The sequence below is a fragment of the Sander lucioperca genome, chromosome 18 (assembly GCF_008315115.2).
Source record: "Sander lucioperca isolate FBNREF2018 chromosome 18, SLUC_FBN_1.2, whole genome shotgun sequence".
Taxonomy (NCBI): domain Eukaryota; kingdom Metazoa; phylum Chordata; class Actinopteri; order Perciformes; family Percidae; genus Sander; species Sander lucioperca.
The window spans coordinates 5,262,877-5,276,506 of record NC_050190.1 but is presented as its reverse complement, the minus strand read 5'-3'; the positions used below and the strand labels follow the sequence as shown (position 1 = coordinate 5,276,506).

At 39.8% G+C, this 13,630-nt stretch overlaps 2 protein-coding genes across 12 annotated transcripts in view; one reads left to right on the top strand and one right to left on the bottom strand.

Annotated features, from left to right (window-relative positions):
* The window catches only part of LOC116065837 (insulinoma-associated protein 2), a 3,716-nt gene extending 1,475 nt beyond the window's left edge, over positions 1-2,241 (top strand). Inside the window, exon 1 of the mRNA XM_031321475.2 lies at positions 1-2,241. This exon is cut by the window's left edge and continues 1,475 nt beyond it. Coding sequence (XP_031177335.1) covers positions 1-604 — 604 coding nt within the window. The 3' untranslated portion in view covers positions 605-2,241.
* An 88-nt stretch (positions 2,242-2,329) lies between these two features.
* ralgapa1 (Ral GTPase activating protein catalytic subunit alpha 1) overlaps positions 2,330-13,630 on the bottom strand; it is a 77,189-nt gene continuing 65,888 nt past the window's right edge. For 6 of the 11 annotated variants that reach the window (XM_031321212.2, XM_031321215.2, XM_031321213.2 and 3 more), the window contains 3 exons: positions 10,541-10,665; positions 6,782-6,893; positions 2,330-5,787 (listed from right to left, as the gene is read on the bottom strand). In XM_031321212.2, coding sequence (XP_031177072.1) covers positions 5,700-5,787; positions 6,782-6,893; positions 10,541-10,665 — 325 coding nt within the window. In that variant the 3' untranslated portion in view covers positions 2,330-5,699. Of the gene's footprint in view, positions 5,788-6,781; positions 6,894-8,962; positions 8,995-10,540; positions 10,666-13,630 lie in introns of those variants that run through there. The other 5 variants (XM_031321222.2, XM_031321221.2, XM_031321214.2 and 2 more) reach the window with 3 other exon arrangements.

Here is a 13,630-nt window from a genome sequence, read left to right as displayed (position 1 = left end):
GGACATGCAGCAGCAGGTGAGAGCGGCAGACAGCCCACCCTCGAGCCTCCTTCTACTGAACTGCAACCCAGACGAGCGCGCGGACCTGCAACAGCAGCCGTCGCTCCCGCATCCTCCTTTACAGTTTGTCCAGTCCTTACCGGAGGAGGAAGTGTACGAGTGCCGGTACTGTGGAAAGAAATTCCGCCGACAGGCTTACCTGAAGAAACACCTGGCCGCGCACGAGGTGGCAGCGCGAGGGTCTCCGCCCCCATCATCTTATGGTCAGGCGCGCGAGACCAGCGGAGGACAGAGCCAGGTGTTCCTGTGTCACCTCTGCGGCGCGCGCTTCCCGTCGGTTGAAATCAGGGACAAGCACCGTCTGTGGCACGCGATGAGGGACGAGTTACTGGCGGGAACATTGGGAGGCGGACTCAGACCAGACGTCTTCCACGCGCAAGGAGACAAGAGCAGCACAGGGGAATGCGAGCAGCAGCAGATCTTCACGTGCAAGCACTGTCCGTCCACATTCTTCAGCTCCCCGGGGCTCGCGAGACACATCAACAAATCTCATCCCACAGAGAACCGGCACGTGATGCTGCTGCAGATGACTGTGCGACCGTAAAACGCGCGCGAGATATACAGATACACTCAAACAAGCCAACAGCTTATTTAAAAAAATAAAATAAAATTAGTCATTGGTTGTTACTACGGAGAACCTATTAACTGTTGTAAATTGTAAATTGGGACTGAGGCCTATTTTTTTCAGTTATAGTCAAAAAGCAAAACGTGTATCACTGTGTGTTACAGGATGTGAATTACGGTTGAGTCACTATATGCCTTTTGTGTAAAGGTGAGTAAGCATCTTAACTTCTAAATTGTTTAAAAAAAAAGGTCCACATATGATATACTGAAACCAGAACGATGCAAACCTTGTCCATGGTCATGAAACTGATGCAGTCAAGAGCAAATGTTAACAAAACTTTGCTGTTTCGCTGAAACTGGATACTTATATAGCCGACAGTATATAACGCTGTCAGTAAAAATGGAACCGTCCGTGGAACTGTCCATGGTGCTGAAACTAAATATCGACCTACTGAAACCACAACCCCTGTCAGGGTACTGACACCATGTCGCCAAAAACACACTTCTGTATTCTTCCACAGGTTGTTCAGTGTTTATAACAAGCAGGATTGTAATACTACCATAATGAGTGAAACTATCTAGCTTTTTTTTTTTTTTTTAAAGGGACAACTTCATTCATTGGACATGTGACAAATCTAAGATGATTTCTTAAACTAATAGCAGGATTGTTATGATATAATTTTTTAACTGGATGCAAATTAAAGTGACCCTTAATCACAAGGGTTATTTCTCCTATTTAAGTCCTTAGAGCAAAACCCATTATCTCTCTCTATTAATTTGTTGTTACAAGGTATACAGTTAGTAATACAATCATAAGTCAGACATCGTTTGTCTTTCTTTCAACTCTCATTTTGAGATCTCATATTATGCCCAGCACTCTGTAAATGATTTGACATTTAATCACAGCAACTCAACCGTTGTAGTTAGTGATAACTTGAGAGACTGGGACTGACTGAAGTTTGACAGAAAGGGCATTTTGATTAATTAGAGCGAGAGGGGGTAATTTTACACTGAATATACTGAAGCAATGATTGACACAAGTCTCTCTATGTGGCAGACATTTAGACTCATGGTCAACATACTTCTGTGGCAAAGTAATCAGATTCTACTGAAGCTCAGGAGGAGTCTAGTGTGTTACATTACTTACTGGTGTAATATGTAGCAACCTGTAATTACATTGAGAAAGTGATCTTCCTTACCCCAAGAACTGGAGAAATAATCAATATCCTAACTCTATTTCAAAGACTATTTCATGTACAGTGAACAATAAAAAAAGAGAAAATAATCAGATAGACCATAATATGCCTTTTATAGTAAATGTACCAGTAAGCTTCTCAGCTAGAAAATATTTTCATACAGAAACGGAACATTTAATGTTAGTACTGCTAGTAAATAAAAGTGTCTTTCGTCTTTATTGATTATATATTACTGTGGAAATTTTTGCTAAATGCCTTCATGAAAAAAAATAATCTAAAAATGTAATTGTTGGTTCTATGAAGCCTATTTTGATATGTTTGAAGTTGAATGTGAAATCTATTCTAAATTATTGTCTAATTATTGTTAATAAATGTTGGGACAGTATGATTAATGGGGAGCCTTGCCCTGTCAACTCATTCATGTAAACACACACACACACACACACACACACACACACACACACACACACACACACACACACACACACACACACACACACGTCTGTCAGTCAAGTGGTACGAATCATTTATTGTCAAATTCCATCATCACACATTCACGCATTCTGTGTCCAAAAGAGACATTACACGTTTACATACAACAGGTCTGACAGTAACATAGTTTGAGGAGTGTGTGTGCGAGCGTGCATGTGTGTGTGTGTTGTGATACAGCTGTTACATGATCAACACATGCAGTTATTACTGAACTGGTGTCATGCAGTATGTACAGTCAGTAGTTACATACATCACCTTTGTGAACCTGCATCCATCACAAGCCTCACGTTGAGAGCATTCATCGACACAGAAGTTCCAAATTTTCTATAAAGGGACATTTCTGCGGCTGATATGCAGAGACAACCAAGATGTCAGATGGGTCAAAAAGGCTGACAAATACGTCAACTTTAACAATCGGGGTCAAAATATCCAGACAGACCAGTTCTCAGGGAATTTGGTATATTAATTCTTTATAATGGTGAAAGGCTTTGGGTAACTTCATACATTTTGGTTGCTGCTAATAAGGGTTTTAAACTAAAGTCAAACATCTGAGTCCACCAATCCTCAGGAGTACTTACAATCTGTAAAACAAATTTGAAATATGAACTATGTATATAAAAGCAGCATCATGATATTTTTATCCAAAGGTTATAAAAAGGTACAGAGTTTAGGATGTAGCCTGAACAGGTTCAGGTTGTCAAAGTGTTTACAGGATGTAACCAAACAAATGGAGATGCAGTCAGTGACTCGCAGGTTAGCTGCATTCTACATACAGCATGTACAGATCAGTCCCAGAGTGCAGGGGCTACTATAGACCATGTGCCACAACCAATCAATGGTGCTTCAACCTCAGCTATAATAATAATAATAATAATAATAATAATAATAATTGTAACAGCAATAATTTAAAGTGACAACTCAAATCTCATCTGAAATGTTCACACACAAAGTAACACAACATGAATTTGATCTCTTTTTACACTGACAAATCTTTAACAATTTCAACCCCGCGGAGGGGTAAAACAAAGTTTAACATTCCCTTTCCTTTCTACAAAGAATCTATGGCTGAAATAAAACAGTAACAGAAAATACAGTTGTGAATACACAAACTTTAAGCAGGGAAGCATAATGCAAAACCTTTAACTCAGATCTATATTTTCAAATAAAGATCTTTTATGTACGTATGTTTTCTTAACCAGGGACCAGGCCATAGGGGGAAAAAATTTATGAAAACGTGGAAAACAAGCCATCACATAAAATAAATGGAAGGTTTAATCCTGATAACCGCAGCTCAGACCATTTATAAAGAAAACCCTGAAGTACATAAACAATGTAAGCCAATTTCAAACCATGTCAGTTTTATTTGAGTTGAGGTAAACTCATGGGAGTGCTAAAACGAGGACGTTAAATACATAAATGGTAGTGTTACATTTTCTGGATTGTGATTACATGCGGATCCCCTCCATCCAGGACTGGAACTGGGGATGAGTCTAAATATAAGAGCGGTGTTTAAAAAGAAAAGAACAAAGATGCAGCACAAAATCCACTCATATCTACATGTTAAGTGATGATAAGTTGACATCTCTTTCCTTTCTGCCCCCTCTTTGGCCTCAGCTCTACAGTATCTCACCTTTATACACTTTTGCTTTTCCTCCTTCCACCACCATTAAGGTGGTGAAAATATTATCACCAATAACAGCCAAACCTGCCACAAAAGACTCTGGGCCCAATCTGGCTGTGGTACCAAGGTTAAGCATATCAACCGTAAAGAAAAGTACTTGAGCTAAAATGAAATTACCTTTAAAGAATGAAGTCAAAACTGGTTATGAAAAGGAAAAACCGTAAACATAAAGCATAAAATCTTGTAGTGTCAACCCAATTTAAGCAGATATGTGGTTTGAAGTTAAACCACAGTTTGGCTTTGGCAGCTATTGTAACATAACAGTATATACACAGCAATCATCCTCACACTGTACACATCCCTATAGATATTATATATCTACTATATATTTATACTCATACATATATAGATATACAGAATATATATATAGCTAAAAGGAACAAAAAAGAAAAGCTGCGGTTCCTCAGATGATGGAGTGACACTGAACTTAAAAATACAGCAACATTCTTATTTGGGTCAAAACACATTTTACAGTCAATTTAAAAAACAAACAAGGAAAAAAAATGCAATGAACATCAGTGCTTGTCCACATTTTACAGCAAGAGCACAAAAAAAGTCAAAATTTTATGTAACAAGTGCTTTCTCTTTGAACAGTTTATGTTATTCATTTTCTAGGAGGCGCATTTCTCTCCTTTATGAACGACAAATAATCCCTCCCTCATTATTACTTTACCCCTGACTCTCACATGTCTTCACTCAGAGGGTCAGCTTTCAGATCCAACAGTTCAAGGAGGGGATTTAAACAGAGAAAATATTTGGCTTGACAGCGTTGCCACATCCACATCCATGACCAACGTTTTTGTTTTATTGTTAGCAAATTAATGAATTTCTATTTACATTTTACGAGGACTAACTACAAACTGACCCCTGCCCTCATGTTTATAGGCCTAATATACTGAGAACAAAAATATACCTTTATCTTGCTTTCTCCATGCAACACTACAGGTGCAATCATTCTGAATTCATTCTTTTTTTTTATATCAAAACTCATAATTTTGTCTGTACACACATGGACTGACTATAGTACAAATATACAGATTCCCCAAAGCAACGTTCAGTCTCTCTCTGTTCTGCAGTTTGATCTCACTGAACGAGCTCTCCAAAAAGAACGGTGTATAATGTGGCACAGTTAAGCTTTTTTTTTAGCAGTTACGGTTACACTGGAGTTTGCGCAATTTCTAACATGGCACAGATTATTATGAACTAATACTGCACTGCTAAGGCTGCACTTGTTCTGCTGTTTCTACTGTGGCAAAGATCAGCACGCTGCAGCACTGATTCAACTGGTTTCTGAGTTGTTTTTTTTAGAACAAAGCCAAGGCTAAATTCAGCAGCTGTGAGCATTTTCAAAATAAAGTTACAGTGTAATACAGTTAAAAATACTATTACATGTGTTTTTGAGAGTACAACTGGATGAGTCAAGTCAAATTCTACAGTCACCCGTGATGGTTACTCTCATTACTGAGAGCACCACCCATTGTTTCTCCTGTTGGAAATGAATATCTATGTGAATGTCATTCTAATCATTTTAACGTTTGTCATGTTTAATTTCTTTTACTATTAAGCACAACTGTAGGCCAAACATCTTTCACAGACTAAGTGTCTGATTGCCTGTTCAGTTTGGACTGGGCCATATAATCTGGAGATCTTAAGTCTTATTGGCTGATCCAGAGGAGCGTCGCAGCTTCATGGACATGCGGCTCTTGCTAGTCCGAGGAGACATGGGGGACGCCGAGTCGCTCCCGGCCTCCCCAAGAGCCGGACTTTCTGCCCGAAGAATCTCTAGGCAGGAGCCTGAGGAAGAGGAGGAGGCAGGGGAAGGTGTGGGGTGAAGGGCAAAGTGAAGGGGGTGGATTGATGGGGGAGGGAGAGATAAAGGAGAGGAGGGAGGAGGCAAATAAGAGGATGAAAAGGAAGAAGGGACAATAAAAAAAATTACATCACGCCCCATGATGTTCTACAGAGCCAGACTGCACAAACCTCTACAGTCACACAGGCAGGACAGACAGAATGACGGACAGAGACAGACACAGACAGGACAACAAGACAGAAAAACAGGCAATGTACTATACAAGCTCTATTAGTATTCTATACTGGGTTTATTTTGAATCCCTACTGTGTACTTCCTAGAAAAACAGACTCTGTTTTAAGATGTTTCTTCCCTCTGAGACTGTATGTGTGATTAAAATCTACATAAATAAACTAGTCTTGACATCACCTGCCTGTTGCTAAATATACCTGCTGCTTGACAACTGTTTGGATTTAGTTTAAGTGCCGATGCTCCCTGAATATCAGCTGATCCTTTTCTGGACAGCTCTCAATGGCTGTTATTGGTGTCTGTTCAGTTTTAAGAGGATAAATAGCTCCATCCAGATGTATGTTATAACATACTGTTATAATAATAATAATAATAATAATGACTGACTGGATTCATAGGGAGATTATTACTTTTGAACCTGCACTCTACAAGATTGTCTGCTAAACAGTCATAAATACTGACTTCATTTCACCAAACAGTATCGAATTAAACACTGCTGATAACTGTGTTTAATAAATAGGTAAAAATGGTTTGTATACTTATCCTACATCACATATCTTTTTACAAAATCTGACTTTACAGTTTATATTGGTTGCAAGTGAGCCAAGAGCTGCTCTCTTCTGGCTAAAACCTTCCACATGAGCTGTTGGGAAAGCAGACATAATTAGACTAGAAAAATAAATAAAATAAAATGATATTTAAGAACATGATGTAAAAGACCTAAAGTGATTTTGTATCTATAAAGCATACCATTCACAGCTAGCATGAAGGACCTTCTGCTTCAGACCCTTCCCCTTCACCCTGAGCAGATTAAAGCTGTCTAGTGGTTTAGGGACCATCATATACATATCACTATGCTCCACTAGAGTGGAGGAGGAGGAGGAAGAGGAGGAGGAGACAGGAGAGGAAAGAAAGTTGAGGAAAGGAAAACAAAAAGGAAAGGAGAGGAAGGAAGGAAGGAGAGGACGGTCGGTAACAAAGAGAGGCGAGAAGATGAAAGCCGGGAGGATACAGAAAAGATTGAAAAAGAGAAAATATAGGGAAAGGAGAGAAAATTAAAAACAGCAAAATGGAGAAAAGAGAAAGTAAAAGAGGAGAGGACAAAGGAGCAGTTTAGGAGAGTGAAGGAGGGGTGGTTAGAGAAAAGAAAGAAAACAGAAAAAATGAATAACAACAAAGAACAAGAAGTTGCCACACATAAAAAGAAAAACCACTCAATACACAAAGACAACACAAAAAGTCGGACGACACACAAAACACTTATGTATGTACACACACACACACACACACACACACACACACACACACACACACACACACACACACACACATATATATATATATATACATATAATGATACATGTTATAATGAATACATCCTAACTACATTATATGTAGGCTTCAATTTGCTTATCCCCACCACTAAGATACTTATTTCAAATGTAACAATACATACATATACAAGTCTACTGAAGAAGAAACACAACTTTAATGTTAGTTTAAAGTTACACATTCAGTCGTACGTCATATCAAAACCAGGAGGAGAGGAGCGGACAAAAGGTTTGAGGTGAAGTTTCACCAGGTCAGTGTTGACATCGCAGGTTAACAGAAACAAACAGGAAAATGTGAGTGAGTGAGTGAACAGACAAAAGAGCAGAAATCTCACATTGTTTTAAAAAAAAGGATATCTCACTTTCATCACACCCCTGAGTGTAGTTTGGTATGCACATCTCGGGCTTAAGGAATAAAAGTCACACATGGCGTTATATAAACTGGAGGCATTTTAAACAACCTTATAAGGTGCTAATATGTCTGTGCTTTGTTTACAGCTTTTTCTGCTGCCGCCGAGTGACTAAAAAAAATCAGTTAATGCAGGTTTAAAATAATCATAGCAATGACAGCATTAAAAAAAAAAGCTAATTTAGATCAACAAGGTCCACTGCTTGCGGGCAGGTTGTTACAATCTAGATGACAAGTAGCTAGGACATAAACTTGATCAGTGGGAAAAGGATGGGACTAACATTACACTTTGTGCTTCAAGATTAAAGGTCCCATGGCATGAACATTTCACTTTATGAGGTTTTTTAACATTAATATGAGTTCCCCCAGCCTGCCTATGGTCCCCCAGTGGCTAGAATGGTGATAGGTATAATGGTGGTAGGTATAAACCGAGCCCTGGGTATCCTGCTCTGCCTTTGAGAAAATGAAAGCTCAGATGGGCCGATCTGGAATCTGCTCCTTATGAGGTCATAAGGAGGAAGGTTACCTCCCCTTTCTCTGCTTTGCCCGCCCAGAGAATTTGGCCCACCCATGAGAGAGAGAGAGACATAATGGCTTGCAAACGAGCAAAGTGGCAGTTGGTCAAGGCCACACCCCCACCCTCCACCTTGCCCCCCCTCTCTCCTCCTCAATAGCATTTAAAGCTACAGACACAGAAATGGCACATCCTAAGGAAAGCTCATTGTGGGACTGGCTCTAGTGGCTGTAATTCTGCACCAAGGCTGAATTTCAGGAAAGAGACTTCAGATACAGTATTAGGGGACCACTAAGGCCTATATAAAAGCATCCAAAAAGCAGCATGTCATAGGACCTTTAAAAGTTACATAATTAAATCGAGCTAATTTCTGAGCTCAAAAAAAAAAAAGAAAAAGAAAAGAAAATGACTCTTCTCTTAATCTCATAACTAGCAAACTATAATGAGTCATACCAAACAACACCTGCAGATTAGATGAAAATGACACTTCCTTTTAATTAGTTGACAACTAGAAACCCATGCAGACCTGCTTAAACTGTGGAAAACACAGAGGAGAAAACAGACAAATCAAGAAAACACGATATGGTGGAGGAATCGAGGAAAGCAGAGGTTAGGCTGAAATGTCAGTTGGAAGAGCCAATCAGAACGGGGCGAGTCAATCATGTGACCAGGCTTACCTTTTAGCTATAGGCAAGTGAGACATTACGATCTAAAGGAAGGGGGGAAACAAACAGAAAAGAAAAAGAAGAAAAAAAAATAGATAAACAAAAATAACATGAAAAAAAAGAAAGAAGGGAAAAGCAAATAATAAAAAAAAAATATTAGACAGAAAAAATAATCAAACAAATGAACAAAACAGGTGAAATTTAAATAAAAAAAAAAAAAAACAGAAAGAGAGAAGAATATTTGATCATTGTGCTGTTAAGGGAGGGGAACCTGTAAGTTAATATAGGGAGAGGGAGATATAGATAAGGGGAAGGGGGGCTGTAGTTATTTGAGCAAGGTTTATTTCAGAGCACAGGATTATTATGCTGTCGAGATTGTCAAAACACACAATCTGAATTCTGAACTTTGGACATGATTTGCATAAGAGGACTCGGAATCAGGCAAATTGAGACGTGCAAGTACTAAAATGTCTATCTTATGATCTGACTAACGTTTTGATCCTGTGTTCTGAAATGACATTTGGGGCTGAACAACACACTGACAACCCAATACAGAGCAAAAAATACTTCTGACAGAGGATTTCAGTACCACACAATATTCTAAATGAACACATTGGGGAACATATTGTGTTAAATGTTATTCAGCCTCAAAGCAGGTTGATTATTATTGTACAATTATTAATATTTTGTTTTGACACAATAGCAGGTGAGATGAAGAACAGCTGGACAAGAACAAAAAAAGGTGATCAATTAGACAAACACTCACAGTCATGCCTTTGCATGACCAGTAAGAAACAAAGCAAAACCTCATGTCACAGTTTTCCTACAAACATTTACATCAACACACTGATATGTATGGAGGCCTTCGTCACACAGCTGCTGCTTCATGTACCTCTTTATAAAGAAAGTGTGTGGCTTAGCGGCAGAATTCAATTATTGTAAATAACTGCAGCATTGACTAATTTGATTATGTGTGAGGCAAAGGACAGTACGCTATTTTTTAAATTACACCTAACCAGACACATTACAGACAAAGATTATTAGTATCCGTCTAATAAACTTAACAGGATACATATGAGAGTCATACCGTAGAATATAACTCCCATATGCATGCCTGGCATCTCTACGGCTACAGCTAATTCCTCAGAGATGCTCTGGAGACAGAAGAAGGCTGAGCAAAGCTTTGGACAGAAAACAGAACTCATCAGATACAAGATTGTGAATCAGACTGTGAGCTGCCAGTGTGTGCGCGTGCACGTGTGTGTGTGTGTGTGTGTGTGTGTGTGTGTGTGTGTGGGTAGCTCTGTCATTAAAAAGGCACAGAAAGAGAGATATGCTGCTTGTTTGGTAGTTTACAATGCAGCATTAGGCTTTTTAGGCAGAACGAAGGCATTTCCGATACTGGTATAGATATTGGAACAACTCTAGTATTCAGTCATAGTTTGTTTTAATGCCACTTGCCTTCAGTTCTAAATTCTCCCAAGGATTTGTGGCAAGGGACTAGAAATAGCAAGAAACTCTGTGTCTGCATTTGGTGTAATATTTGTCTGGGTTACTGTATGCTTCACAGAGCAGCAGGTTGTGTCTTACCTGTGTCAGAGGGCAGGTGTGTGCAGGGAGCTGGACTGTAGACTCGAGCTGCGTAATCCTCGAATGTGGTCGGCTCCTGGTGGTGCTGTACGATGGTCTCTAGGTATCGGGCTCGCTCCTCATAGCTGATGTCAAAGGTCAAGGCCAAACAAACAAACAAAAAATACACAGACACCAATAGAACACGAAAAGAGCAAAAAGATGGAAATAGTAATAAATACTAGATAATAATAATAATAATAATAATAATAATAAAGTAACAGAATAGAAAAGAAAATACTGTGACAAGCTGAAATGGATACTGTAATATAAGTAAATATCAAACTTAAGAAAAGACATAAAACAAGAACAAAATAAAACATAATGAAATAAAATGAGTAAGTAGCATTTTTCAGATAAAACACAAGCCAGTTAAGTCTACATACCTAGTTTTCAATGTGAATCTACTCTGAGAAAAAGAAAACCAAAGCCCTTTTTATCACCTGCTATTACACAGCCTTCAGCGATGAATTCAAAAGAGAGGTGCAGGGATTCAGAGGAGAGCGGAGTAAATGGAAACCAGGACTTCAACTGTCCATTTATTAGAGGTAACCTCATTGATAGAATGACATTTACCCTCTCTTCCTTAGTCCTACTCATTCATCCAACCATAATGACAGCCATATGCAGCAGTTATTGTCTCTTGGACACACACACACACACACACACACACACAATCACACACACGCACGCACACACAACTCAGTCCCATCATCTCCAAATAGTATTATCATTTGCTCAGTGAGCTCCAATAACCGAGGATTTTCAATGAGAACAGAGTGAGTGTGTGCGTGTGTGTCTGTATTTGATAAAGAGTGGTTGTGAACAGGCACAATGTGTGTATGTAAGTGCATGTGTCCCTGTTTGAGTGTGTGATGGGATTAGGCCAATGAATCTTCAGAATGAAAAAAAATGTGTATTTGTACCTCAGTGTGTGTGTGTGTGTGTGTGTGTAAATGTGTGTGTGTGTGGGTGCGTTGTGAATGGGTCAGCCATCTGTAATAGCTCCCATGGGTTTTCTATTGGGTTAGAGAGCTGGTCTATGGGCCTCAGAAGGAGAAAGATTCAGGTCTAATGGTAACTGATCCAGTTAGAGACAATGATAATAACAACAATATGGCTCCTTTAAAGTGGAGGGACAGACTGCGCTGGCAGAATTAAAGAAAAAGGAGGAGGGTGAGGTGGGGGGATGAGTGGGAAAAGCTGGCAAAGCAGAGAGGGAGAAACTTTAATAAACTTTGGACGGATGACACAGTTTATCTAAAATTTTACTGAAATCTGCCATACGTGATTTCACAGGGAACTTCCAAGGGATTTTAGATGTAAAAATATTAGTTATTCCAATGCTTGCTGTCAAAGGCAAAAAAAAAAACGAAGGGGCGCCAGTCAGAGAAGAAACAAAGGTTGGGGAGGAGGAGGGATGAAGGCTAGAGGTGGAAAGAAAGCAAGATGCTGAGGGAGGGAGGAAGAGAACTTGTAAAAAGACAGGAAGGAAATAGCGAGGGTGAAAAGGAAGGGTGAGAATCCTGCAGCAAGTCACAGTAGAGGTGAAAGGGGAGGACAGCGGGTGAGACAGGGGAAGAAAGGATATTTAAGTAACAACATGATGTGGTGTGTGTGTGTCTCCCATAGAGAGCTGAGAGAAGAGCAGCAGTCACACACAGAGCGTCAAGCCAGTGTCTCTCGCACCAAGTCTCTACGTGATCTCACCGTTTGCCTTTTCCCGCTCCCCTGCATCACACTTAGGTGATTGATATTGTGTGTACGTGTGTGTGGTGTGAGAGCGGGGGAGAGATGTGTGGATAGTATGCAATTAGGACCAAAAACTAATATTTATTCCTGCAAACAACACATAATTAGCTTTACATGTATACATATTGTGTGGTTGTATGATGAAGCAGCAGCTAGGAAAATAGATTTTTAGAAATGCACTGCCTTATAAAAAGGCCACTATTTCATTATTTCTAAGAAGGTGAAAAAGTTTAAATGACACCTGCAGGAAAGAAAGAGGTCTACAAAAGGCAGGGGAAACCGAAAGAAGGAACAAGGAGAAGGCTGAGAAATAAATACACAGGCATTGTACCACTGCTGAGATAAATGACAGGAACATCACTTTACTTTTCTTCGCTCTTCCTCCGTCTGCCTCCTTTATATCGCTCTCCCTCTTTCTTCCTCTCAGCGTGGCCTCGCTGCCTGTGGCCTTATGTCACAGTGTCACAAACACCAGCTCCCCACTGGGAGGGGGCGACATATGGAGAGAGATGGATGCACTTTTGATGCAAAACATTTACATAAGCAGCAATATCACTTTCATATTTGGGATAGTTAAAGGCCCTGCGCACCCACAGGTGTTTTCGATTACTCTGTTTAATTAGACGGGTGGAATTACCTTAGGCCACCAAACTCTAATAACAATATGCCTTAATTTCAGAAAACATTTTGATATGTAAGCACAGGTGGGTTCCATTTAGCTGCTTCAGTTTCAGGCTCCTGGTATTGTGGGTGCTGGCTCACTGTCACACTGCCATGTCTTACTGGGATGCTTGAATAGAACAGAGCCATAGTTAATGTTATTAGAAGTACCTGTGCTTTTCCTACTGTGACAGGTCTGCTGTGACAAAGGCCTGAGTTAATGGTGTAAATTGTCCTGCATGTGCAAAAACGGGTACAAGGAACTCCTTCCCATCTACAAACAGTGAAGCACTGCATTGTGGGATAGTTAGCAGACTGTTAGTCAATGCCAAGGACACTACCTCTTTTTCTTTCCAAAGTTGAAATGTTTGAGGGCACTATATAAAGCATACATTTGAAAAGTGGAGCGGAGAGCCGCTTCACGCACGCTTCTGGGGCGCGCCATGGCGCTGCTGGTGGATTATCAAACAGTGACTTGAATGACAGCGATCTAACCAAAACGAATGCAGATATTGCAAGAAAGGCAAGGTTCTTGAAGAAACAAGGGAAGATTCAAGCTACCTGGTCCTCCAACTGCAAGGTGTTTGTTAAATTAAATGGCCCACCAGAGCAGGCTAAAGTTATGTGTATCAGAAGCAT